The 24,788-nt window shown below is 39.5% G+C and overlaps 1 protein-coding gene and 1 long non-coding RNA gene across 13 annotated transcripts in view; one reads left to right on the top strand and one right to left on the bottom strand.

The window, feature by feature from the left end:
* The window catches only part of HERC1 (HECT and RLD domain containing E3 ubiquitin protein ligase family member 1), a 234,247-nt gene that overhangs the window by 13,165 nt on the left and 196,294 nt on the right, over window positions 1-24,788 (bottom strand). For all 12 annotated transcript variants that reach the window (XM_032297748.1, XM_032297756.1, XM_032297752.1 and 9 more), the window contains 16 exons: window positions 22,324-22,454; window positions 20,135-20,334; window positions 19,660-19,765; window positions 18,079-18,225; window positions 17,631-17,732; window positions 16,177-16,350; window positions 14,368-14,661; window positions 12,929-12,994; window positions 12,629-12,754; window positions 11,628-11,766; window positions 10,085-10,266; window positions 8,627-8,782; window positions 7,432-7,554; window positions 6,314-6,416; window positions 4,050-4,219; window positions 2,573-2,711 (listed from right to left, as the gene is read on the bottom strand). In XM_032297748.1, coding sequence (XP_032153639.1) covers window positions 2,573-2,711; window positions 4,050-4,219; window positions 6,314-6,416; window positions 7,432-7,554; window positions 8,627-8,782; window positions 10,085-10,266; window positions 11,628-11,766; window positions 12,629-12,754; window positions 12,929-12,994; window positions 14,368-14,661; window positions 16,177-16,350; window positions 17,631-17,732; window positions 18,079-18,225; window positions 19,660-19,765; window positions 20,135-20,334; window positions 22,324-22,454 — 2,358 coding nt within the window. The remainder of the gene's footprint in view (window positions 1-2,572; window positions 2,712-4,049; window positions 4,220-6,313; window positions 6,417-7,431; window positions 7,555-8,626; window positions 8,783-10,084; window positions 10,267-11,627; window positions 11,767-12,628; window positions 12,755-12,928; window positions 12,995-14,367; window positions 14,662-16,176; window positions 16,351-17,630; window positions 17,733-18,078; window positions 18,226-19,659; window positions 19,766-20,134; window positions 20,335-22,323; window positions 22,455-24,788) is intronic.
* LOC116564529 lies at window positions 9,388-24,462 on the top strand. Its single transcript, XR_004274942.1, has 3 exons — window positions 9,388-9,397; window positions 16,133-16,137; window positions 24,233-24,462. It is a non-coding gene; the product is annotated as an uncharacterized LOC116564529 (long non-coding RNA).

The following is a 24,788-nucleotide window of genomic DNA, read 5'->3' as shown; positions in this document are numbered from 1 at the left end:
CTTCACAAAAACAAATAAGTAAATAAAGCCAAATTTATTTTTTCTTTCATATTTAATAACTGTTATCTTCATAATACTCCAACTGTGGGTAAGGACAAGGTAGGCAGTTCTGGAAAATGGAAATGGAAAACTTAGCAGAGCCAACTCCCATATTTGCTAGGGATCTGACAGAAAAGTATTCATGACAGAAACATATAGGTGCACGATTCGTGAAGGTTTTTACTACAAGAATAATAATTATGTAAGAAGCAAAGACTCCAAGGCCTGCATCCACAGCTACCCTCCTATAAAAATACACAAAAGAGTAAAAGCAAAATACAAACTCACTGGAGTTTCCTATAAATAAATACTGGTACAGTGCAATTCCTACAGGTATTAGTATTGCTCTTAGTAAAAACTAACATTTACTGAGTACCTTCTATGTGCCTGACACTATTCTAGGAGCTTTACATGAATAGGTCCACTTAATTCTACAGCTATTTGCAGTAGGTGTTATTATTATCCTCATTTTACAAGCAAAACACTGAGTCCCAAGGTCACTCAGATCATATGTGGAAGAGCTGGGATTCGGCAATGTGGCCCCAGAACTTGAACCTGTACTTGTCACACGGGATAGCTTCTGCCCTGAAGTGGAAGTGAAATCCCTCTGAAGCCACTGAGTACCTGAAATTGTCAGTGTGTGAGCAGCCTGATCATTGTAGATTCTGTTAATAGAAACCATTTCTTCCTTATTTGGAATCTACCTGGCATTCACACTTTGCTCCCCTAGATAACTAAGGAAAAAAAAAAAATCCCTACGGGGTATCCTAGGATCTCCTAAGAAATAGAGGGGTTAACAAAACTGGAAGAGAATGCTGAGCTCTTAGGCACAAATTTGCTTCAATGAAATTCTAGTGCCTTAGATGCCAAAAAACAGTAGAAAAACAACGCTTGAGGGCCTGGATGAGAAACGGCCATTGGCCCGGCACAGTGGCTCATGCCTGTAATCCCAGCACTTGGGGAGGCCAAGGCGGGTGGATCACTTGAGGTCAGGAGTTCAAGACACTCTGGCCAATATGGTGAAACACCATCTCTCCTAAAAATATAAAAATTAGCCGGGCGTGGTGGCTCATGCCTGTAATCCCAGCTACTTGGGAGGCTGAGGCAGGAGAATCACTTGAACCTGGGAGGTGGAGGTTGCAGTGAGCCAAGATTGCATGCCACTGCACTCCAGCCTGGGCAACAGAGTGAGAGTCTGTCTCAAAACAAACAAACAAACAACAAAAAAAACCAGACCAAATATGAAGAAATGTGTAAGAATGACAGTTGTCACAACATTAAGGTAATAGCTACGTCTAAAGGGAATGGAAGATAGATCAAATCAGAAAGGGCCTACAGTTGGGTATTACTTGCATAACACAAGTATGCATTACAGTTTTCTTTAAATATTTTTGTAGATATACAAAAACTTAATAATAAATTAAAAGTAAAACAAAAAGCAAAAAGCTAGAAGTAGACCACCAGTCTTGCTAAACACAGGAATAAAATGGCAGCAAGCTGATTTCCTGTGTCAATGCACAGACATCATGTTTCACATAGTTAACTAAGGTGGGGAATTTGACAAATGGTCTCAGGGCTTTTAATCTTTATTTCTAACAATGGGCTTTAGAAAGCTATAATTTGTTATTGCTTTTATTATTAAAAATACTGGCCATGCACGGTTGCTCATGCCTGTAATCCCAGCACTTTGGGAGGCCAAGGAGGGCGGATCATGAGGTCAGGAGACCAGCCTGACCAACATGGTAAAACCCCGTCTCTACTAAAAATACAAAATTTAGATGGGCGTGGTTGCAGGCGACTGTAATTCCAGACTCAGGAGGCTGATGCAGGAGAATCACTTGAACCCGGGAGGTGGAAGTTGCAGTGGGCTGCGACTGCACCACTGCACTCCAACCTGAGTGATAGAGTGAGACCGTCTCAAAAAAAAAAAAATACTGGCTGGGTGTAGTGGCTCACACCTGTAATACCAACACTTAGGGAAGCTGAGGAGGGTGGATCACTTGAGGTCAGGAGTTCAAGACCAGCTGGGCCAACATGGTGAAACCCCATTTCTACTAAAAGTACAAAAAATTAGCCAGGAATGGTAGTGCACACCTGTAGTCCCAACTACTTGGGAGGCTGAGGCAGGAGAATCACTTGAACCTGAGAGGTGGAAGTTTCAGTGAGCTGCGATCACACAACTGCACTCCAGCAAGGGTAACAGAGCAAGACTCTGTCTTTAAAAAATCGTTTGGATCGAGCTCGATCCCACCTTAGTTGCTGCTAAAATTATAAATTTTTGCTTGCATAAGTAATATGTATTCTTTTTGGCGGGGGGTGCAGAGAGGGCCTGCTTCATACCGATATCAGCAGGCGAAATGCCTGCTATGAAAACTCTTTCAGTGTTCGTAGCACAAAGAATGTTTTGGTTGTATGGCAGAAGGCCTGACAGTTTCACAATGATGTTGAATACAGTTTGGAACTGGCAAGCAGATGGTGCCATGGGGTACTGCTCAAAGAGAAGCTGCAGAAGCATGAATATTTCCTTCCTCACCTGGTGCTCTTGGTGGGACAGGTGGTGCTGTCCATGCAGCACTGTGGCAGCGGCCAGCCGAGATCTGCCGAACATTTTTCCCTTGCAGACCTGTTACCAGGGTTGGTTCTCGAACATGGTTGGTGTGGCCTAGGCCAAGCTGGGAATTAATCACAAATATACAGAAATTCAAATAAAAGGAGGAAGAGAGGAAGTGAATATAAAATTTTTCTTAGATGGTGGAAGATATAAATAAGTTAAGTGTCCCACGCATCAGCATCAATAATAAAGCACATTCTGATTTTCTCTATCGTAACAGTCATCACAGCTCAGACTGTCTGCTAATAACCAAGCTGCAACAAGCCCATTCCAAATGCAGCAGATGAGTCTTAATGACTAAACACATCCTTGGATTCCACTTATGGAAAAGAAATAAATTCTTGGAAAGTTAAGTAATAACACAATGATCTATGGAGCTTTTACTTAAAACACACCGATTTCTGTGTAACAATAAATAAACATCTATAAAAACATATATAGAAGCAACTTCTTATCTCCAAATCTCTATACTTAGGGTCTGACTGGGACAGCCAGTGTTTCAGCAGCTAAGCAAATCAACATCATTAGGAAGGATCATGTCAAGGCACTGCCAGGAAACTCCCAAAGGTGCCTCTAATATTAACTCTTCTCTCAGAAAGGCAACGTTCAGCCACAATGATGAGTAGCTTCCTTGTCTGTTAATGTAGTCATGAGGAGACCACAGGAGCCAAAAACTGAGACTACTGTGAATAATGCTAGACCTTCAACTTGAGGATCCCTGGCACTACAGGTAGCCAGACACAGAGAGGATTTATGGAGGAAGGGGAGGTGGCTCTGTGTGTAGAGCTACAAGTCACTGTCATAACAAGCATCTCAGACATCTCACACCAAGGTCTCTCCTTCCTTCATAGATAGAGGGTGAACACATCAACCTCTGAGTCACTTATCAAACAGAGGCTCAGTTTAACCCTAAAAATAATGGGGATGACAAGACTTCCTGCATAAACCTAAAGATACTTTGTATACCATCATATTATAAAATATAAAAATATTACTGTTTCATTCTTTTTCCCAGATCAACTGATGTTCCCAGGACCTAATCCCACATACTGCTGTAATAATGATGATAATGTTGACAGTAACAAATCCTTGCATACTGCAGCTTACTACATGCCAGGCATTTAACAATGTGCATAGACACACACATATACACTCAGTTAATCCCCTTAATCACTTTGCTGTACTGCCAGCATTTTTTGAACCATGGTTTAATACTTCTTTGGCTACAGTCAAGAGAGAAAGACATACTAGATTTACAAAATAATCAGTCCCATGGCAAAGTGATATGCTTGGAGCACTATAGTAGATTATGCGTTTCATAGCTTCTTTCTTTCCCCAGTTGAAGAACACTGTCAGATTTCTAGAATATGAGAGGGCAGCAAGCAATATAAGTATTTACCTGCCCTTCTGAATTGCTCCCCCAGGCATACACATCTCCATTTGATGCCAAAGCAAGAGTGTGTTCAGCTCCAACTGCCACATCTTCAATGACGACTCCAGCCAGGACAGGGATTTGTTGTGGTCGATTGTGATTTCGAGCACGCCCTTCTGGCAAGCCTATCAGGCGATCTAAAAAAACAAAACAAAAACGTGGAAATGTTACGGACAGTACACCACAGTCCTTTTCTATTTTCTGATCATTCATTTAGCTTCTTATGGTGGAATGGCAATGATGCGAATAACTCACTGAGGCTAAAGCTGCTATTCTGGAAAGGTACACCAAATTCTGAATAAATAAAAAGTCTGAAGCTGTTTCTTTGCATGTCACAGGCTCTTTATTCATACAAATTTTTAAAAAATTATATCCTAAAATCGGTAGTTTATTTCAAACTAAGACGCTTCTCCAGTATCCTCATACTTGAAAAGACAGAGTCTGACTGACAGAGTTCAGGCCCTCAAGTTTCTTACGCGTGTGTGTGTGTGGTTTTTTTTTTTTTTTTTTTTTTGGACAGGGTCTCACTCTATCTCCCAGACTGAAGTACAGTGCAGTGGTGTGATCTTGGCTCACTGCAGCCTTGACCTCTTGAGTTCAAGTGATCCTCCCACCTCAGCCTCCCAAGTAGCTCAGACCACAGACACCTGCCACCATGCCCAGCTAATTTTAAGTTTCTTATATTCTAAAAAAAAAAAAAAAAAAAAAAAAAAAAAAAAAAAAAAAGATCATTCAACTTGTCTTGTCCTCAAACTTCCAACCAACCTCTCCCTTACCTTGCCAAACTTCTAGAGGGTGTTAAGTCAGTCCCTTCTGCGCAAAGTCTGCTAGGTCCATTTGGCTGGGCTGCCTTCTGCAGTCCAACTTCCACTCTCTCCTCTACACCGAAATTCTACTCTCCAAAGTCACGAGTTAGCTCCTAATTGGCTTCTTTTTAGCCTCCAGCCCATGGGAACATCATGTAACCTTCTGATAATGTGGCCTTGGCTTTTCCTGCCTCTCAGGGACTGTACTGCCCTGGCTCACCAGCAACCTTTCTTCCCACTCCTTTCAAAGCCAGCTCTCCCAAGTCATTTTTTTAATCTATTTTTTTGAGATGAATTTTTGTTCTTGTCACCGGGGACAGAGTGCAATGATACAATCTTGGCTCACTGCAACCTCTGCCTTCCAGGTTCAACCAATTGTCCCTGCCTCGGCCTCCCAAATAGCTGGGATTACAGGTGCCTGCCACCGCACTCGACTAACTTTTGAATTTTTAGTAGAGACGGGGTTTCACCATGTTGGTCAGGCTGCTCTAGAACTCCTGACCTTAGGTTATCTGCCTGCCTCGGCCTTCCAACGTGCTGGGATTAAAGGCATGAGCCACTGTGCCTGGCCCTCTCAAGTCTTCTTCCTGTGCTCACCTGCCCTTGACATCACATTCCCCAGAGCTCTATTCTCTTCTATTCTTAATTCTGTACTCTCTCTCTCTCTGTGGGTTTTTTCAATGGTACAAATAAGGATTTAACTCCTACCATTATGTAGATAATGTCCTAAACCTCCATTTCTATAACCAATCCTTTTGGAGTTCCAGATCTAAATTCTCAATAGCCTAGTGGACATTTCCACACATTTATCTAGGGCAAATGGGTCCATTCAACATAACTAAAACTAAGCTCCTTACCCCTCCTTATCCCTAGAAACTTCAGTCATGGTTTACTTCCTCTTCCTTACACCTGTCTCACATAACCCTCAGCAACTACCCTTGCCAAGAATCTCCACATAAGTGAATTTATTGCCAAGAAGTCCCACTGTGAATGCCTGGGTTATGAATCTACTCAAGATTTGAACCCAGAGTGCCTATGAATTCCTTCAGTTCCTAAGATCTGCAGCCACAACCCCTAGAAGGGATGGAGAATGAGGCAGGACAGAGGAGCTCTGGTGGTCAAGGCAGTATTTGTGGCAGCATGTCAGGGAAAGTAGAAAAGAAGAAAGGATGGCCCTTGGCAGGGAATCTTCTAGCAAGAGTACAGGATCTGGCATAAGGAGTCTTAATGGGGAGAGGAGTTTGTCTTAACAACGAAGTTCATGAAAGCAGAGTGTAAAATTATCTAGTGAATGACGGTAATAGTGGCTACTCACCACCTTAAAAAAAAAAAAATGGACTCAATTTAGAGCACATTCTATGACACTGGAAGGCAAATGTTTATAATGCATGTGTAGCCAAACAAATAAGCTGAAAAACGTCTTACCTTGACCAAATGTATATACATGACCATCTTTGGTCAAAGCAACAGAAAACTGAGTTCCACAAGCAACCTTTTTTATTCCAATTCCACAAAGGACATCAACTTTCTGCAAAATAAAATTATAAGGCACACAACTTTAAGAAGAAGAAAAAAATGACTCTTGAATTTGCCTAATGGCATGTATCAATAACTATCTTCCAACAAAAATACTAATTGTCACCTACCTGTTCAACCCAAATCCAAACCTGAAATGTTATTTTCTCCTACTCCTCTGCAAACTAACTGAATTTGGAGGAGGGAGTGGGCAGGGACAGGGGCAGTTTGACTAAAATCCCCAGGGCCCTATGTGAAGCAGAAACGTTCCTCTGGGTAACAGAGACCACAGGGAATTCCACGACCGTTTAAGGAACACTAGAAGAACAAGTTAGTTAAACTTTGAAGCTTTCACATGTGACAATAACTGCTTTATATGTTACCCCAGAGAGGGCTTTCCTGCCTCTCTGCATCCCTAGCTGAATATTCACTAGTCTACTTATTGGGATGTCACAGACTATAAATGGTGGTGAATCCGAATATAAACTGAAGGCTTGTAAATCACACTGATGGTGAAATGTGTCAGGAAAACCCACATAAAAGAATCACATAGGAAGTCTTCTGTGGAGCCAAGAAATATTCTATAGTGTGAATAACAGCTTCTAATTTCTTTCTTTATGGACTCATATTTCCTTTGTATTGTTGTTTAAAAGGAAGTATGTACCTCTGTAATTCAGTGGTAATAATAAGCAGACATGGCAGCTGCATGCAGAGAGTTACAAAGGATTACTCATAGTTCCTTCCATGACACCCTGCAGATATGCTTCTATTTCTTCTCTACATCAGAGGTCCTACAGTGTGCCACTCATTTAGGGAGACAGAAGCTTATCTTTGCAGAAGCTATTAACAGCTTACTTAAAATCAAGAGCTAGCATGTGGGCATTCAAGAATGCACAACAGAGGCTTCTAAACTTCATTATGAATTACCAAAAATACTAAACGTAAATTATTTCCAACTAAAAATAACTAGTGACATAGATGACAACTCTTTATGTTGTCTGAAAACCCGGATTCAAGGCAATACTGACCTGAGGTGAAGATTTCGCAGTGGAATTTCCTAACCCTAGTTTTCCATAGTCTCCATCTCCGAAAGCCCACACCACGGAGCCATCTGCCGACACTGCCAAAGTGTGGTTTAATCCACAGGCCACCTGAAGAAATAACAGCAACTGGTAAGGCAAATCACGAGACCTAAAACACATGCCCTTCCCTTTGCCCTCTCTCCCAGTTTCTGGGACTCTTTTTCTCTACTTCAGTGGAAAACTTGGCTATGTTTCCAAATATCTACATTGGTGTAGAGCATACTACGAATGGTAACCAAAATAAGTCAACAGGAAGTATTCCTAATGTCCACATGTAACTTTTTTCTTTAAGGTGAAATCCTTCAAATGTCTGTGGCTAAACCATAATCAGACAGTACGAAAGATAGGGGAAAAGTATACATAACTCAAAAAATACTCATTCATATCAAAAAGTATGTAAAGAATGATACAGAAAAAGTCAAAAACATTTACTTGTTAAGGGACACTCTTGATGTATACAAGACAGAGGTAATTACTGCTTAGGAGCAGTAGCCACCAGTGATGTTGCAATTCAGCCAACCAACTCAAGGCTACCAGACAGGAGCCACAAGTATCTGTATTTTTTAAGGATTTTTCTTTTCTTTTTTGAGACGGAGTCTTGCTCTGTTGCCCAGGCTGGAGTGCAACAGAACAATCTTGGCTCACTGTAACCTTTGCCTCCCAGGTTCAAGCAATTCTCCTGCCTCAGCTTCCCCAGCAGTTGGGATTATAGGCGCCCACCACCACGCCTGGCTAATTTTTGTATTTTTAGTAGAGATGGAGTTTCGCCATGTTGGTCAGGCTGGTCTGAAACTCCTGACCTCAGGTGATCCGCTCGCCTTGGCCTCCCAAAGTGGTGCCCGGCCCTTTTTAAGGGTTTTACAGCAAGTCGTATTAGTATGTTATAGAGGGGGGTTTTAAAATATTCACATCCTGAAATAAGGGTTACATTTGGTTTCTCATATAAACAAATTTGAACTGACTTAAAATATGAATTTCACATTGGCAAACAATTAAAATGATCAATTACACCATAACAAAATGTACATGAGGTTAGGTACAACTGGTGATCCTGATGTTCCTGAAAGGAGAGTGTCTAAGTGAACACAGAAGAAATGAAAAACAATGATCAGCTAGAAAATCTTATTGGTTTATTCCATGCCTGTCCAATCTGATATCCCTCGAGTGCAGTTACTCTCTCTGGAAGCTTTTTGTTAGAGGTATTTCCAAGACCCAGACGACCATAGTCACCATTCCCAAAGGTAAACAGTTTGCCATCTGAAGTTACCACTGCCGAGTGCTTGAAGCCACAAGACATCTAAGACAGAACCAAGGAGAAAAAAAACTTTTAATAAGAAAAACTAAGAAAAAAGTGTATCTGCCACTTTTGGTATTAAGCAATAAATTTTATATAAACTGCACTGAAAACTGGCTCTTCAAGATCAATGATTTTTTTTAAAAAAATTTATTTATTTATTTTTATTTTTAATTTTTTTTTCCTCGCTGTCACCCAGGCTGGCGTGCAATGGTGCAGTCTTGGCTCACTGCAACCTCCGCCTCCAGGGTTCCAGTGATTCTCCTGACTCAGCCCCCTAAGTAGCTAGGATTACAGGCACCTGCCACCATGCCCGGCTAATTTTTGTATTTTTAGTCTCGAACTCCTGACCTTGTGATCTGCCCGCCTCGGCCTCCCAAAGTGCTGGGATTACAGGTGTGAGCCACCTGGTCCGACCCCTATTTTTTCAGTTTTAAAGAGACAGCATCTTGCCCTGTCATCCAGGCTGAGGTACAGTGGTATGATCACAGTGCACTGTAGCCCTGAACTCCTGGGCTCAAGCAATCCTCCTACCTCAGCCTCCCAAGTAGCTGAACTACAGGCATGTGCTACCACACCTAGCTATTTATTTCTATTTTCATTTTTTGTAGAGGCAGGGTCTTGCTATGTTGTCTAGGCTGGTCTCAAACTCCTGGCCTCAAGCAATCCTCTTGCCCCAGTCTCCCAAAGTGTTAGGATTACAGGCATAAGCCACTGCATCCGGTCAACCAGTACACAGATAGGTCCGAGTTGCTCTCCTGCTCTCCCAAGTCTGACCTGTCTCAGCCTCAGGAAGCCCAAGCTGAACGGCATACCTTAACTACTGCTACTCTTCAGCTATGTTCAGATGATCTAGACTAAATGAGATAATAAATAGGGACACTGTTTATAAACCGTTAGGTGCTATGCAATTTTACAATATTATTTTAGAACACTCTTTTCCAGAAAATGCTTATGAACTTAGCTTTAGTAACAAAAATGATGGGTTAAAAGCAAAGTTTTCCGTTTATCTGTGTATTAAGAACTGTGTGGCAGAAGCTAAACCTCACAATATTCTTTCTAAGGGCCTGCAGCACCCTAGTCTGTGTCAACCAGCCGATTCGAGAAAAAGACCATTTTAACACCAAAGCCTATTCAAACTTCTGACAAGCTCAAGAATGAATCTGAACATCCAAAACAAATGGATCTCTTATAATGATTGTGTAAGATATTTTTACCATATTTTCTGTTACCTAACTTTAAGAAACCTGTTCAACAACTAGTGTATTTATGTTGAAAGGCAAACTCATCCATTTCCTGCCTGACCTGCACCACTTCTTCTCCTTGTAAAGCTTCGATCTGTCTGGGCCGCCGCTGCCTGTCGCTGTTCCCATGGCCGAGTTTACCATAGTCACCGTCTCCCCAGCTAAAAACCTCACCACTTTCAGTTAGGGCCATAGAGTGCCCATCAGAACCACAGGAAGTCACCAGCTGGGTCACCACAAAGCCTGGAACAGAACAGAAACACAACAGGAGTCACTGGATATTAAAATGCTCCTCTATACTTGCAGCTGCTACTGAATGCCCTCAATCAAAAACCACCAAAATGGTACTATGAAAATAAGAATAATTTCATTAGTTTTTTTTCTTTTTTTTTTTTTTGAAATGGAGTCTCGCTCTGTCACCCAGGCTGATTGTAGCGGTGCAATTTTGGCTCACTGCAACCTCTGCCTTCCAGGTTCAAGCGATTCTCTTGCCTCAAACTCCTGAGTATCGGGGATGAACAGGCACGCACCACCACACCCAGCTAATTTTTGTAGTGTTAGCAGAGATAGGGTTTCACCATGTTGGCCAGGCTGGTCTTAAACTCCTGACCTCAAGTGATCCACCCACCTTGGATTCCCAAAGTGCTAGGATTACAGGTGTGAGCCACAGTGCCCAGTCCTATTTCTTTAGTTTTAAATTGAATTTGTAGCCATAACCTAGCAAAATGGGAGCAATCACCTAAAAGAATGATGTTGACAAGGAAAAGGAGAAAGACAGCAATAATTATAGTCATTAATGACTGGCTATGCTCTAGCCACTCCTACAAATGCTTTACATGGATTATGTTATTTTCTACTTGCACAAAGAGCCTATGAAACAGATACTAACACCCCATTTTTACAATTGGGAAAACTGAGTCACAAAGCAGTCTTATAGTTTGTACAATGTCCCAGAGCCAAGGACCAGCAGAAGAGATAGGAACCCAGCACACATTCTCATTTCTACTACTGTGCTCTTCACACTCAGATCACAAGGAAAAGAACTTGAGCTTCTAGGAACTTGTTTTGAACTCATAGTTACTTGCATGCTTTTACATCTATGTTCTCTTTGTAGGCTTCAGGGTCACTATGAGTTCAGTTAATGAGCAAGGGGGAGGCTTGTGTGGTGGTTTCTCCAAAGTGTTCTCTCTCCAAGTCACACACAACTCTGACAAAGATGTCATTTAAAGTCTTCAGCACATTTGCAGATTTCCATACAAACTGATTTTTAATTTTAGTAAAACACATGCATGATTGCTACTGCTATTAACATCTGTCTACCTACACTTTTGCAATTTTCAAGCATTTGTTTACAATCTTTAGCGGGCCTCAAAAAGCGTTATTTATATTTTATTGAATTCTAGCATTCCTATGTTAAATAACTTGCCATATAGCTTAAAATATGGAAATTAAGTCTGTACACATGCCTAAACAAGGATTTCAATATACGTGAAATCCCAATATGATTTTATCTAGAAAAGGATTGAGAAGGGCAAAAGTTTGCATGACCAAACCCACAGTTAGGCCATAGGTTCTAACCAGCTTTTAATTAAGGACAATGTTACCTTGTAAGGCTGAAATAACTGTCAGCACATGAAGGTCATCTGAATTTCCTTGTCCTAATCTGCCATAACTTCCTTCCCCACAAGCCAACACTGTGCCATTGGCCTGGATGACAAAGGTACAATTCTGACCACAAATGACCTAGTAGAAAAACACAGAATTAAACATTTTATTATTTATTATATAACTTTAACATGAAAACACTTGAAATAATTCCACATATACACAGATGCCTTTATCAATTCTTTTATCCTTTTACTAAAAGGGGAGAGTTGATATAACTATGCAGTTCCTTAACTCCTTGATGACTATAAACTACTTATTTAACCAAGAGATGGATGAGATTCATCTAACTATTTGAAATAGTTTAGAAAAAAATGGATGAAAGAAAAAGGAAGGGGTGATGGGGAAATACTAAAGACTGGGCTAGAAAGAAGCAGAAACTGGAGGGAACGTACATAAGAACAAGTCATGCATTCTGGGATGAGCTGAGGTAGAGAAGAACAAAAGAGAAAGCAGTGGCCTCAAGAAGGGTTTGGCACTATATCATACCAGGATTATCAGAAAAGGGGAGTGGTCGACAAAATCTGGCTAAAGATCCTGGGAAGTTTAAAGCACCAAAGAGAAAATCACTAATTAGGAATATCTAAACTTCTATGAATACATACCGGGCAGGCCTACATCATGTTAGTTCCTTAAACTTGAAAGAAAAATTTAGAAATTTGTTAACTTCTTAAGTCTGATAAAAACCATAGCAAGTTTTTATTTGGAAGCTATACATCATGACTTTCTTTAATCATTCCTCACAATAGATTACGAAATGGACAAGCTTTATCTCACAGTAAGACAAGCAAAAGAACTAGAATTTCCAGTTCTCATGTTTCTTTTCTATTTTTAAATTTTATTTCATTTTTGTTTTATTTGTTGTTTTAATTTTTTTAATTTTATTTTTCTTTTCTCACAGGTTTTTACAGGAATCTTTTCTTTTTACCCTATTAGTTACCTGTTGGGCCTGTGAGAATGAGGGAGCTGCTGCAGGTACCATTACATTTCTTCCAGCTTCTGCCAGCTGTCCATGCCTGCCAGCACCCCATAAGTAGACATCACATTTACCTCCCAGGTGCCAGTCCTAGAAAACCACAATCATCTCAAAATTAGAGTCATCCATTCATTCAAATAAACAGGTACTAAGTACCAAGTGTGTGCCAGCCTGTATGGGAGACACCAGGGCACAAACATACAAGCATTTAGAATCAAAACATTTACTGAGAACCATCATACAGTTATCTTCACCTTTACTGACCTCAGGTCTGGAAGTTGCCCAAGACATAATTTGTTCATCCATGCCATTAATCCATTTACTGTTATCCTGCAAAACAGGGGATACATAGTGATCAATTCTGCTTAGTCAAGATTCATTTGTTCTTATTTAATCACAAAGTTTTCATCTAATCATTAAGTCTTATTTCCAAAAAACAACACGGTAATGTTATGAGAAATTAAGACTGGTTTTATAATTATGTCAAACTTGGTTTTATGCATTGTCACTATTTCCTTTTATTATAAACACTTTCACTATCAGTACGGCATTGGTGATTCAAAGCTAACTATGTGTCTTCTGAACACCCACAGATACAAGGTCATGTGCAGGACCATGCACCCCTATAAACTCTTTGTGTAGCTGTGGGCAAATCACTTCATCTTTCTAGGCTTCAGCTTTCTCATCTACAGTTTTATAGAATTGGGCCAAATGGGTTTAGAAGGATATTTCCTGATTAAAATATTCTATACTTTATGTGCTACATGACATTTCAGTCAACAACAAACTGCATGTATGAAGATGGTCCCATAAGATTATAAAACATTATTTTTATTATTCCTTTGATGTTCAGATACACAAATACCATTGTGTTACAACTACCTAGAGCATTGAATACAGTAACATTCTGCACAGGTTGTAGCCCAGGGGTAACAGACTATACCATACAGTCTTGCTGTAAAGTAGGTTATATCATCTAGGTTTGTGAAAGTACTATACACTCGACGATATTTTCAGTCAAGACTGACTAACAATGCATTTCTCAGAACATATCCCCGCTATTAAGTGATGCAAGACTATAGTTACATAGTTGTACTCAATTTAGATTTGTCTGTTTCATATTGTATTAATATTTATCTATCCAAATGTTTGTATATAAAAATCTTAAGTATATAAAGAGGTTGTCAGATCATGTGCTGGCCTGTAGTCTACACAAGTATTTCACCTATGTCACAGTTTCTAGAGTAGACACTCTCAAATACAATCAGAATGAAATAACAATTAGAATGCTCTTCTTTATTTTATTTGATGCTAATTAAAGACATGACTGAAATGCCAAATAAATTAGAATCTATATGTGGCACATAACTCACAAAACGACCAGGAAAAGATGCTAAAATATATACAAGAAACGTACTAACAAAATACCTATGGACAAAAGAAAATGAGAAAATATGGGGCTATGTCATTGAGAGCTGGCAGGTTTACAAGAGTTCAGTAGTGGTTACATTATCAATTCCTGTCACTATAGAGGCCTGTCATCAGATTTAAAATGACTATCTGAAAGAAAAATATTTTCAGTTTCTCTTAAGGGTATCCTTGTAGGCATTCATACTAGCAAAGACTTATTAGGGGTCTGCTACATGCCAAATACCCACGATAAAATCTCAGCTGCAAATAACAGCAGCTCACAGTACATTTACCATTAGAAATACAAGCTCATCCTCTGGAACAGGTTCTAGATCTGGAACAGTAAAAGATTCTGGAAACTGTGCTCCATTGGTCAGGGCTTCAGCAGCTTTTATAGTGGTTGAGAAACATTCTAACCAGGCCCATTCATTTGGATTCCAGGATGCAGGGTCAGGGAGACAGTTCTGGTGGTGTGGTGGCACTGGAGGGTTACACAATAGCTGATCCAGATGAAGTCCCACAGCAAGGGAAGCCAAGCATTGCATGTAGGGACTGTGAACAAGTTGGTCACCACAAACTACATGAGGCTAAAAGAAAATACAAGGACATTATGTTGAAGAGTTTGTGCCAAATATTCTAAATTAACCTAATGTATTCTGAAAGTCTACAGTCATTTTTAAAGTTTTTACTGTTTAAGCTTTTTGCTAGGAAATAATTTTAGATTTAGAGTGAGTTGTACAGATAGTGCACAGAATTTCTGTATATGCTTCACCCAACTTTATCTAATGTTAACATCTTATACAATCCTGGCACATTTATCAAAACTAACAAACTGGCCGGGCGCGGTGGCTCACGCCTGTAATCCCAGCACTTTGGGAGGCCGAGGCGGGTGGATCACGAGGTCAAGAGATCGAGACCATCCTGGTCAACATGGTGAAACCCCGTCTCTACTAAAAATACAAAAAATTAGCTGGGCATGGTGGCACGTGCCTGTAATCCCAGCTACTCAGGAGGCTGAGGCAGGAGAATTGCCTGAACCCAGGAGACGGAGGTTGCGGTGAGCCGAGATTGCGCCATTTCACTCCAGCCTGGGTAACAAGAGCGAGACTCCGTCTCAAAAAAAAAAAAAACTAACAAACTAACATTGATACAATACTAACTAAACCAAAAAACTTTATTTGGTTTTCCTCAGTTTTCCCACTAATACTCCTTTTCTGCTCCAGGATCCAATCTAAGATATCACACTGCATATAGTACATTTTCATCATGGTTTTCCTTGATTAGAAAAAAAAGCAGATAACTATTAAACCACAGAGATCTGCTCTTCTCACTTTTCCTCCTTTACCAAGAGAATTCTGGTAGCCATAAAAGGAAAATCCTTTCTTTTTCCATGGCATTCCCTAGTTGTGGTAAAGCAACTGTAAGAGCCTAAGCGATTCAGAAAAGAAAACCTGGGGAAATAAATCAGTGAAATTAACTGGGTGTGGTAACAGCTGATAACAAAAAAAAAAAAAAAAAAGAAAAAAAAGAGTTCTGCTGAGGGCACTACACTGTAACTACTGAGAGTTGGAAGACAGGCTACTTTAGGATCACTGTCTGGACAAGTTTAAATGCTATATTTCTCATTCCAGTATTTAATGACCTTACTTAGTTCAACATAGCTCTTCCACTAAAATTTTCCACAAAGATTTATCTGGTAAGTGGAAATGATGTTCATTCTCATACCCACATACATCCCTATCCCCCAACTCTGGGATGGCCAAGTCATATAAAAACAGATATATGGGTCAGAAAAGGGAAGATGATATTCTGCTGCATAAGTATTTTAAGAAATTTTGGAATGAATAAATAATCTGAAAAACAGTAATATAAACTTAGTGTTTATTTGTTTCTTTATTTTACTCTGGTAAAAATAAAGCAAGGATAGACTCAAGATTACTAAACAACTCTTTCAGGTCTGGCTTACCTTCATTTGATTCTGCCCAAATAGCCCCACTTATTTTCCTCAGACCTCATGCTCTCAACAGATAAGTTCAAGGCTATAACCAAATTCCAAAGCACCAGTTATCTGTGGATCTCTAGGAGTGAGTGTAATGAGTTACCTTTTCATAGGCATACTGCTCCTGAAGCATCATGGGGAGCCGCTCCAGAAATGCTCTCATACAGGGAGCCATGTTCAATCCCAGAACACCCTGCTGCTTCAATGCTGTCCTACAGGTTGCCAAAACGTGATTGGCAGCTGCCCATTCTGCTGTACAATTCACAACTAAAACATCCTGGTTGAAAATAAATCATGCCACATGATAAATTTGTTTAAATAAAAGATAATGCTATCACCATTTAATCTGAGAAATTCCTTCTAGTAATTGGAACATCTTTTGGGATGTAAAATATCCAAATAGGCTATACTTTTAATGTCTATGGAACTTCAACATATCCTAAATTTTGTCTACGTAAAAATAATAAGAAATAAAATTTGTGAACTACCTCTGATTAGCTGGTTACTTTTTAAGGAAATAATGTCAATTATTAACTATTTCTTCAGAACTTGCAGAATAAGGTATCTAGTATATTTCAAAAGTCATGTCTGACGTGACTACAATAGCTGCAAAAGAGGTAGCACTGCTTTAACTCTGGTTCTCTGGCTTATTCTACACAGACCACTACTGCCTAGGGTCTGATTCTACATTGTACTTTCAGTAGGACCTTTCATGAAGGTTTACAGCTTATTTTAACATCATTTAACCATATAAAATGTAAATCAAATCAGTATATTGGCTCTAATCTTTAAGGGTGTGAAAAATATTACTGTAGGGATAATGTCACATCATAGCATTACTTCACAGCAGGGGACCAGCATTTTTACTAGATTATTAAATTTGAAAGCCAAGATATATTTTGTACACTTAAACATCTTTGCAATGGTTCTTCTTTCCAAGGAAACAATGTTTGAGATAGTTTTTTTTTCCTTTGAGACAGGCTCTTGGTCTGTCACCCAGGTTGGAGTAGAATGGCACAATCTTGGCTCACTGCAACCTCTGCCTCCTGGGTTCAAGCGATCCTCCCACCTCAGCCTCCCAAGTAGCTGGGACTATAAGCATGTGCCACCATGCATGGTTGATTTTTGTATTTTTAGTAGAGATGGGGTTTCGCCATATTGGCCAGGCTGGTCTTGAACTACTGACTGCAAACAATCTGCCTACCTCAGCCTTCCCAAAGTGCTGGGATTACAGGCATGAGTCACTGCACCTGGCCTTGAGATAGTTTAGTGCTACTGTCAAAAATTATGGCAGAAAGTCAAAATCCACTTTATCCCTTCCAATAGAAACGAAATTGTTCAATAATTAGGCACTGTCACCAAAGTATGGGGTATAGTAGAAAAAAGTACCAGACTATAAATCAGAAGACTTAAGATTTTAATTCTCCTCCTGCTACTAAATAGTTGCACTGTTTTGGACAGTAATAATCCCTCTGGGTGTCAGGTTTCTCCTCCATAAAGTGAGGTGGTTAGACTATGATGCTTACACCCCATCATTTGATATAACTACAATATTACCTTTGATCTATTTGAGCAAGCAGCTACTCCAACTTCTGGAATCCATACTGTGGTCTGAATAGCTCCAGAGCCTATCACAACAGTTTGTAAGACAGAGCCGTCCTAAAATGAGATATATTTACCAATACAGATCATTGAACCTTAGGTATAATTTACATTTAAACTTATACTTCATATTGACAAAAACATATTCTAAACTCTACATTTTGGCTAAATTCAGCAATGTCCAATCGCATACCTACTACCCAACTTTCTAACACCCAACTGATTTTAAAAATACTTATCATCAGTAAGAAAAACGTTAAGGGCTGAAGATTCTGAAAGAAGTTTCCTCAGTATTCAAGAGATTACTAGATAAAATGTTTCTAGGATTGGTTAATTTTTATCACATGTGTTTAAGTTAATGTCAAAATATTCCTCAACATAAAAAGAAAATCTATGCTCTTACCCTTAAAGACCAAATGTTCATGAGCCCACCTAGTCCACCAGACACCAGGGCCAACCCATCAGAACTAAAGGCAACAGTTCGAACAGGAGTGATGTGTCCCCGCAGCTGATAAACACACTTGGCTCCTGATGATTTCCTATATCCATCCTGAAATTCATTATTTTTAACATGCATTAAGATAAAGATAAATTATAAGTTCAAAATTTATTATTCACTCTTGGAAATTTTATATTTTAGAATAAAATTGGCACAGGGGGAGAGATAATTTCTTTCATAAAGGATAGTTAGCTTGACTGAGTAATAAAATATCAATCTGATTCTCCTTTGTTGAAGCTGACTTTCATCTTTTAAAAAAAATATATTTCTCAACTAGTTTTCTACTCTTCAAACTGGCAGAAATGATAACATCTCAAAGTTCTAATTATCTCTTAGAGACAGGAAAATTCTGGCTACTTTTTAACCCGTGTTTTGATTTCTAAATTTCTACTTCATGTAATTTTCATTTTTATCCCCTAACATTTGTGAAGTGCACATGCTGACTCTATTCAAATAGATTGCTCTTTTTGTTGGCTGATGGTTCTGTCTGTCACACATTTGTTCTGCAGGCTATAGAAGTGACATAGGTAAGGCCTGTCTATAGGGCTACCCTCCAGCACAAAGAGTAAGCCAGACTTATTTGTAGTGCTCCCACCTCCACTTCTGTGATATTCTGTGATATTCTATTAGTGAGTTGGCTACTCCTTCCATCTCTCTTCATATCTTCTCTCCACCCTTAAGTTCCTTCTTCAAGTTATGACATTACCCAAAAATGATATAAAGTATTTCTGCCATGGGTATCATGAGCAAAAAAAGAGCAACGGAAGTTACAAACTGGTAGTTCCGAGATGTGATCTGACTGGCCACTCAGTGTTCTACAATTTTAAGTCAGGTGCCAATGTTTGATGTTAGGAGATTTTACTTTAACACTGGATTCTTAGCATCTATTGGAAAAAATAAAACAATCTGGTAAAAATAGGCTCTTAATTCTGGAAACTGACAATCAGTTGTGTGCCTTTGTATAAAGCATGTAAGCTTCTTTTTTTCTGTTTTTATTTTTTACCCTCTCCAAACCTTCCAACCCCCAGCTTCATGAATTTATGTTACTCGCCTAGAGGGCTCTAAATATCTTAATTTGTAACTTCTGTTTAAGATAAAGGAATCATTCTTCATAGCAGGGCTTCTGGCAACAGTAGGAGATTCTCTGGATGGATGTGCTCCCACGGAGTTTCTATTTTATGTCATTAACAACTTAACTTATAATTCATCTATCTGTAGTATGAATTATACCCATTATCACAGTAACAATCACCACTTAATATATATGGAATATCTCACTTTACCAAGCAATTTTGGTATCTCTGATTTATAAAAAAATTAAGCTAATTCAGAGACCATACAAAGTATGACAATTATTTATATTTTCCAATGGATCTTGCCCTTTGGGATATGGTAATGACTTTTTAATAACCAAGGGAGAATTACTTTGATATCATATTCTTTCCATGGTTTCAGATTAAGTCTTCAAAAACACAAGAATGTTACCTGGCAATTTGATTCCTGGTCCCACCATCCTTCTGCACTAGTCACACTGGTCTGTGTAGTATCTTGTGGAATGCGCCAAACACATACTAAGCCACTCTGACAGCCACTAAAAAAAATTGATCACATAAAACCAAAAACTGTCAATATGTATAAGTAAAAATATTTCCAAATTGCAATCAATTAAGATCTGACAGAACCACTACAATATTTTTTAAACTTATCTGTAATACATGTAATCTTTTACAAGAAATGCAACTGAGGCCAATACACCCAGAGACAAGGAGATTACATATCAAATTTCACATTGGACAATTACTGCTCTTTCTTTTCTCTTGAGGTAATCTTATAACGTTACACATTATAAGAACAGTAACTGGCAATAAACTCTTTAAGACTACTGAGAAGCCACACTTAATGCAAATGAGTCTATATCAATATAAAAACTAAGACCCATAGATGCAAAACGACAACATACGTAGCCATCAGTAACTGCAATTTGGATCCTTTCCCTGGAAGGCGGCACCAAGCAATGCCATTTACAATAGATGGATGGCAGAGTGAATGCAGACAGCGCCAGCATCCCGAAACAGGGCCCCAGAGTTTCACACTGTCTTCTTTGGCACATGTCATAAGAATATGACCCGTAGGGTCCCACTTCATGCTAATAAGAGTATCCTTAAAATGGTACAAAGAGAAAAAAAATCAGAGTAATGTTTCCTTCACAAATACTTTAAGTTCAATAATACATAACCTACATTTTATAACTCAATTATTTTGAAATCAATATTACATGCAAATCAGATACTGCCATATCATTCCCAATCACCAGACCAACTTACTCTTTAATATAGTTTGTGTTATATATATTTGCTGCAGTCAAAGCTCAACAAATGTTAGTAGAATTAATGAATTAAGAAATACTGACTCAAAAGGGTATGTTATCTCTCATTAGCATTTGTATTTATTAAGAGTTAACCTTATTGACTGGTAATCATTCCAGTATAAAAAAGAGGAGACTTAAAAAAAATGCATCCCTCACATCCAAAATAGCAATCACTTATGAGAATCTGGGCTACGTTTTATGTTTATATGGTTGCGGTCATTGTGCTCTTCTGATTTTATTTTTGTTTTTCAATCCTCCTCCATACCTTTCAACTCCTGGTTTCATGCATTTATCTTACTTGCCTAGATTGTCCTGTAAATATCTGAATTGGCAACCTCTGTTTAAGGTAAAGAAATCATTATTCATGAATGGAATTTCTGACATTACTAGGAGGCATTTGAACAAGAGGTATTCCCAAGGTGTTCACACTTCATGGTTTTGGCTTTACTCTTTCATGGCTTGATTATTTATTTTTGCATAGACTCATCCATGTATATCCATGGTCCAAAGACTTTGTGCAACAATAGAACATTAAGTCATAAGTGACTGATGTAAAAAAATTTTAAAAGAAACTAGCATTATGCAATAGTAGAGTTGTTAAAAAAAAAAAAAAAAAAAAAAAAGAACAAGAAAAAGTAAATATCTGGTAAGGATTCTTTTACCAGAAAATATATAAATAGTCAATAGGCATATGAAAAAATGCTCAACATCACTAATCATCAGAGAAAAGCAAATTCAAACCACAATGAGCCACGTGTGGTAGCTCACGCCTGTAATCCCAGCACTTTGGGAGGCCAAGGTGGATGGATCACTTGCGGTCAGGAGTTTGAGACCAGCCTGACCAACATGGTGAAACTCTGTCTCTACAAAAATATAAAAATTAGCTGGGTATGGTGGTGGGTGCCTGTAATCCCAGCTACTCAGGAAGATGAGGCAGGAGAATTGCTTGAACCTGGGAGGCAGAAATTACAGTGAGCCAAGATTACACCACTGCACTCCAACCTGGGCGACAAAGCTAGACTCTGTCTCAAAAAAATAAAAATTTAAAAAATAATTTAAAAAAAAAACACAAAATGAGATATCATCTCACCCCCAGTCAGGATGGTTATAATATTAAAAAAAACAAAAAACAACAGTTGTTGGCAAGAAAGTAGTGAAAAGGGAACTCTGAAACACTGTTGGTGGCAATGTAAATTAGTATAAACTCTATCAAAAACAGTATGGAGAGGTCTCAACAAACAAAAAATAGAACTACCATTTGATTCAGCAATCCCACTACTATCTACCCAAAAGAAAATATTAATCATTTTCTCAAAAAGATACCTGCATTCATATTTTATCACAGCACCATTAACAATAAAGATACAGAATCAACCTAAGTGTCCACCAATGGATGACTGCATAATGAAAATGTGGTATATATAAACAATGGAATACTATTCGGCCACATGTATTTTACAGCAACATGGTTGGAACTGGAGCCCATTATCCTAAGTGAAATAAGTCAGACACAGAAAGGCAAATACTACATTTTCTCACTTACAAGTCGGAGTTAAATGATGTGTACACACGGACCTACAGTGTGGAATGACAGACAAGGCCGACTTGGAAGGGTGAGGGCTGGGAGGAGGGTGGATGATGAGGGATTACTTGATGGGTACAATGGATGTCATTTGGGTGATGGATATCCTAAAATCTCTGACTTCACCACTGTGTAATCTATGCATGTAATAAAATTATACTTGTATCCCATAAAATTATTTTTTAAAAGATAAATTTACCTTATGTGCATCAATTAGAACAATGCCTCCTTTTTCAAGTGGTTCCTTTGTTCCCAGTAACAATTTTCCATCAAAATATCCCACTGCAAATGGTCTGTCTTCACTGAACCATGCAATGCAAGTAACAGACACTAATATGATAAAAACAAAAGAAAAAGAAAAGGAGAATTGTCATTGCCTGACTTAAAAGACAGAGACTTTTAAACAAATATATGATAATGCAACCATTGCAAGTTTCCAAACAGCTCTTCAATGCATTTAGACAAAATGCAGGTATACACTGGGGATTCCATGTAACTAACATACTTTTTAAAAATATCACTTATCTGTGACAAGGACTACCTCATTTATAATCTTTCATTCTTTTTCAAGTGGCTGTTGAGAAATAAAGGTAAAAATTAAATTCCTTTGGTGATTTTAAGTCACTGTAGGTTCTTGCCTTTTGGATCAGAATCTACCATGAAACTGAGAAGTGAAATAACACAAGTCATGGAAAGAAAATTATGTCTCTTTTTCTGCTAATTTAATATCCCCTACTTAGTATGTTTCCATATTCTTTTTTTGTTTGTTTGTTTTTGTTTTTGGGACGGAGTTTCGCTCTTGTTACCCAGGCTGGAGTGCAATGGCGCGATCTCGGCTCACCGCAACCTCCGCCTCCTGGGTTCAGGCAATTCTCCTGCCTCAGCCTCCTGAGTAGCTGGGATTACAGGCACGCGCCACCATGCCCAGCTAATTTTTTGCATTTTTAGTAGAGACGGGGTTTCACTGTGCTGACCAGGATGGTCTCGATCTCTTGACCTCGTGATCCACCCGCCTCGGCCTCCCAAAGTGCTGGGATTACAGGCTTGAGCCACCGCGCCCGGCCGATGTTTCCATATTCTATCAAAATGTTCTGTTCTAATAATCTATTCTTACTTGCTTCTTTAAGTATATGTAACACTGAAAAGCTACAAAAGAAGTAAAAACAGTATTTATCTGTGAGGGTAGACTGGGAGTGTGGGAACTGAGTAGATGGGAGAACGACTTCACTGTATACTTTTTTTTTGTTTGTTTGTTTCTGAGATGGAGTTTTGCTCTTGTTACCCAGGCTGGAGTGCAATGGCGCGATCTCGGCTCACCGCAACCTCCGCCTCCTGGGTTCAGGCAATTCTCCTGCCTCAGCCTCCTAAGTAGCTGGGATTACAGGCACGCGCCACCATGCCCAGCTAATTTTTTGTATTTTTAGTAGAGACGGGGTTTCACCATGTTGACCAGGATGGTCTCGATCTCTTGACCTTGTGATCCTCCCAAAGTGCTGGGATTACAGGCGTGAGCCACTGCACCCGGCCCCACTGTATACTTTTTAAAACTTAAATTTTTGAACCCTATGAAGGTTTTATCTATTTTTAAACAAACAAAACAAACCTCTTCAGTTAATGGAATACCATGTAAGCAGGCACTATGACCTTTGCATTACTCCACCTGCCCCAGACAACAAACAACAATCTAATGAGATGCATTCATGTTCAAAGGAGCACAGTAAGAAGAAAGCAGATTTCTTACTATCTCTTGTCAGACCAGGAATTCCCCCTTTCCCCCTTCCTCCATTACTTTAATTTTACTCATTTTTTAAAAAAACAATTTCATTTCGGCCAGGCACAGTGGCTCACACCTGTAATCCCAGCACTTTGGGAGGCCAAGGAGGGCAGATTAGGAGTCTGGAGTTCAAGACCAGCCTGGCCAACATGGTGAAACCGTCTCTACTAAAAATGCAGAAAAAAAAAAAAAAAATGAGCTGGGCGTGGTGGCATGCACCTGTAGTCCCAGCTACTCAGCAGGCTGAGGCGGAAAAATTGCTTGAACCTGGGAGGCGGAGGTTGCAGTGAGCCGAGATCGGGCCACTGCACTCCAGCCTGGGTGACAGAGTGAGACTCTGGGCACTGCCACCTGCATTAGGTCTTGTGTTTGATGTGCTCTTGTGAATTTACTTTGTCAGAACAAAATATTTGCAAGTTGGATTCAGGAATCTCTCCTTTTAGCTTCTGATCTGGCTATGAAATTCAGGAAACCTGTTCTCCCATTGCCTAGTAATCACCCCATGTAGGTGTAAATTGTGACAAAGTAGATCTGACCCCTAAGGGACCCCCAGGGTGACCCCCCACCCCCCAGAAAAAAACCCATTCACACCAGTGTATTTAAAATAGCCTGCACTTTGGAGATGCTGGCTGTGCTTTCAGTGCTTCACAGGAAGACTTGGGCTTCCTGTGAAGAAATGGGCTTTCCCTCTTCAGATACCTGAAGGGAGTGCTTTGAGGCAGGTGATGGGCTGGGAGTGTGGGCAGCCTCCCTCCAGCCTGGGGGCCCTCTGTGGACCTGGGCTCCCTGGTGGGCACTGGAACCTCCCTTGATGTTCCCTCCGGCACTAGCACCACTGCAACTATAGACCCGAGTGCTGTTGTATTTTGCCTTGCTGTGTGTGCTTTTCC

Source organism: Sapajus apella, unplaced genomic scaffold (assembly GCF_009761245.1).
Source record: "Sapajus apella isolate SASKATOON/1434 unplaced genomic scaffold, GSC_monkey_1.0 scaffold37, whole genome shotgun sequence".
Lineage (NCBI taxonomy): Eukaryota > Metazoa > Chordata > Mammalia > Primates > Cebidae > Sapajus > Sapajus apella.
This window is presented reverse-complemented; position numbering and strand designations above follow the sequence as displayed.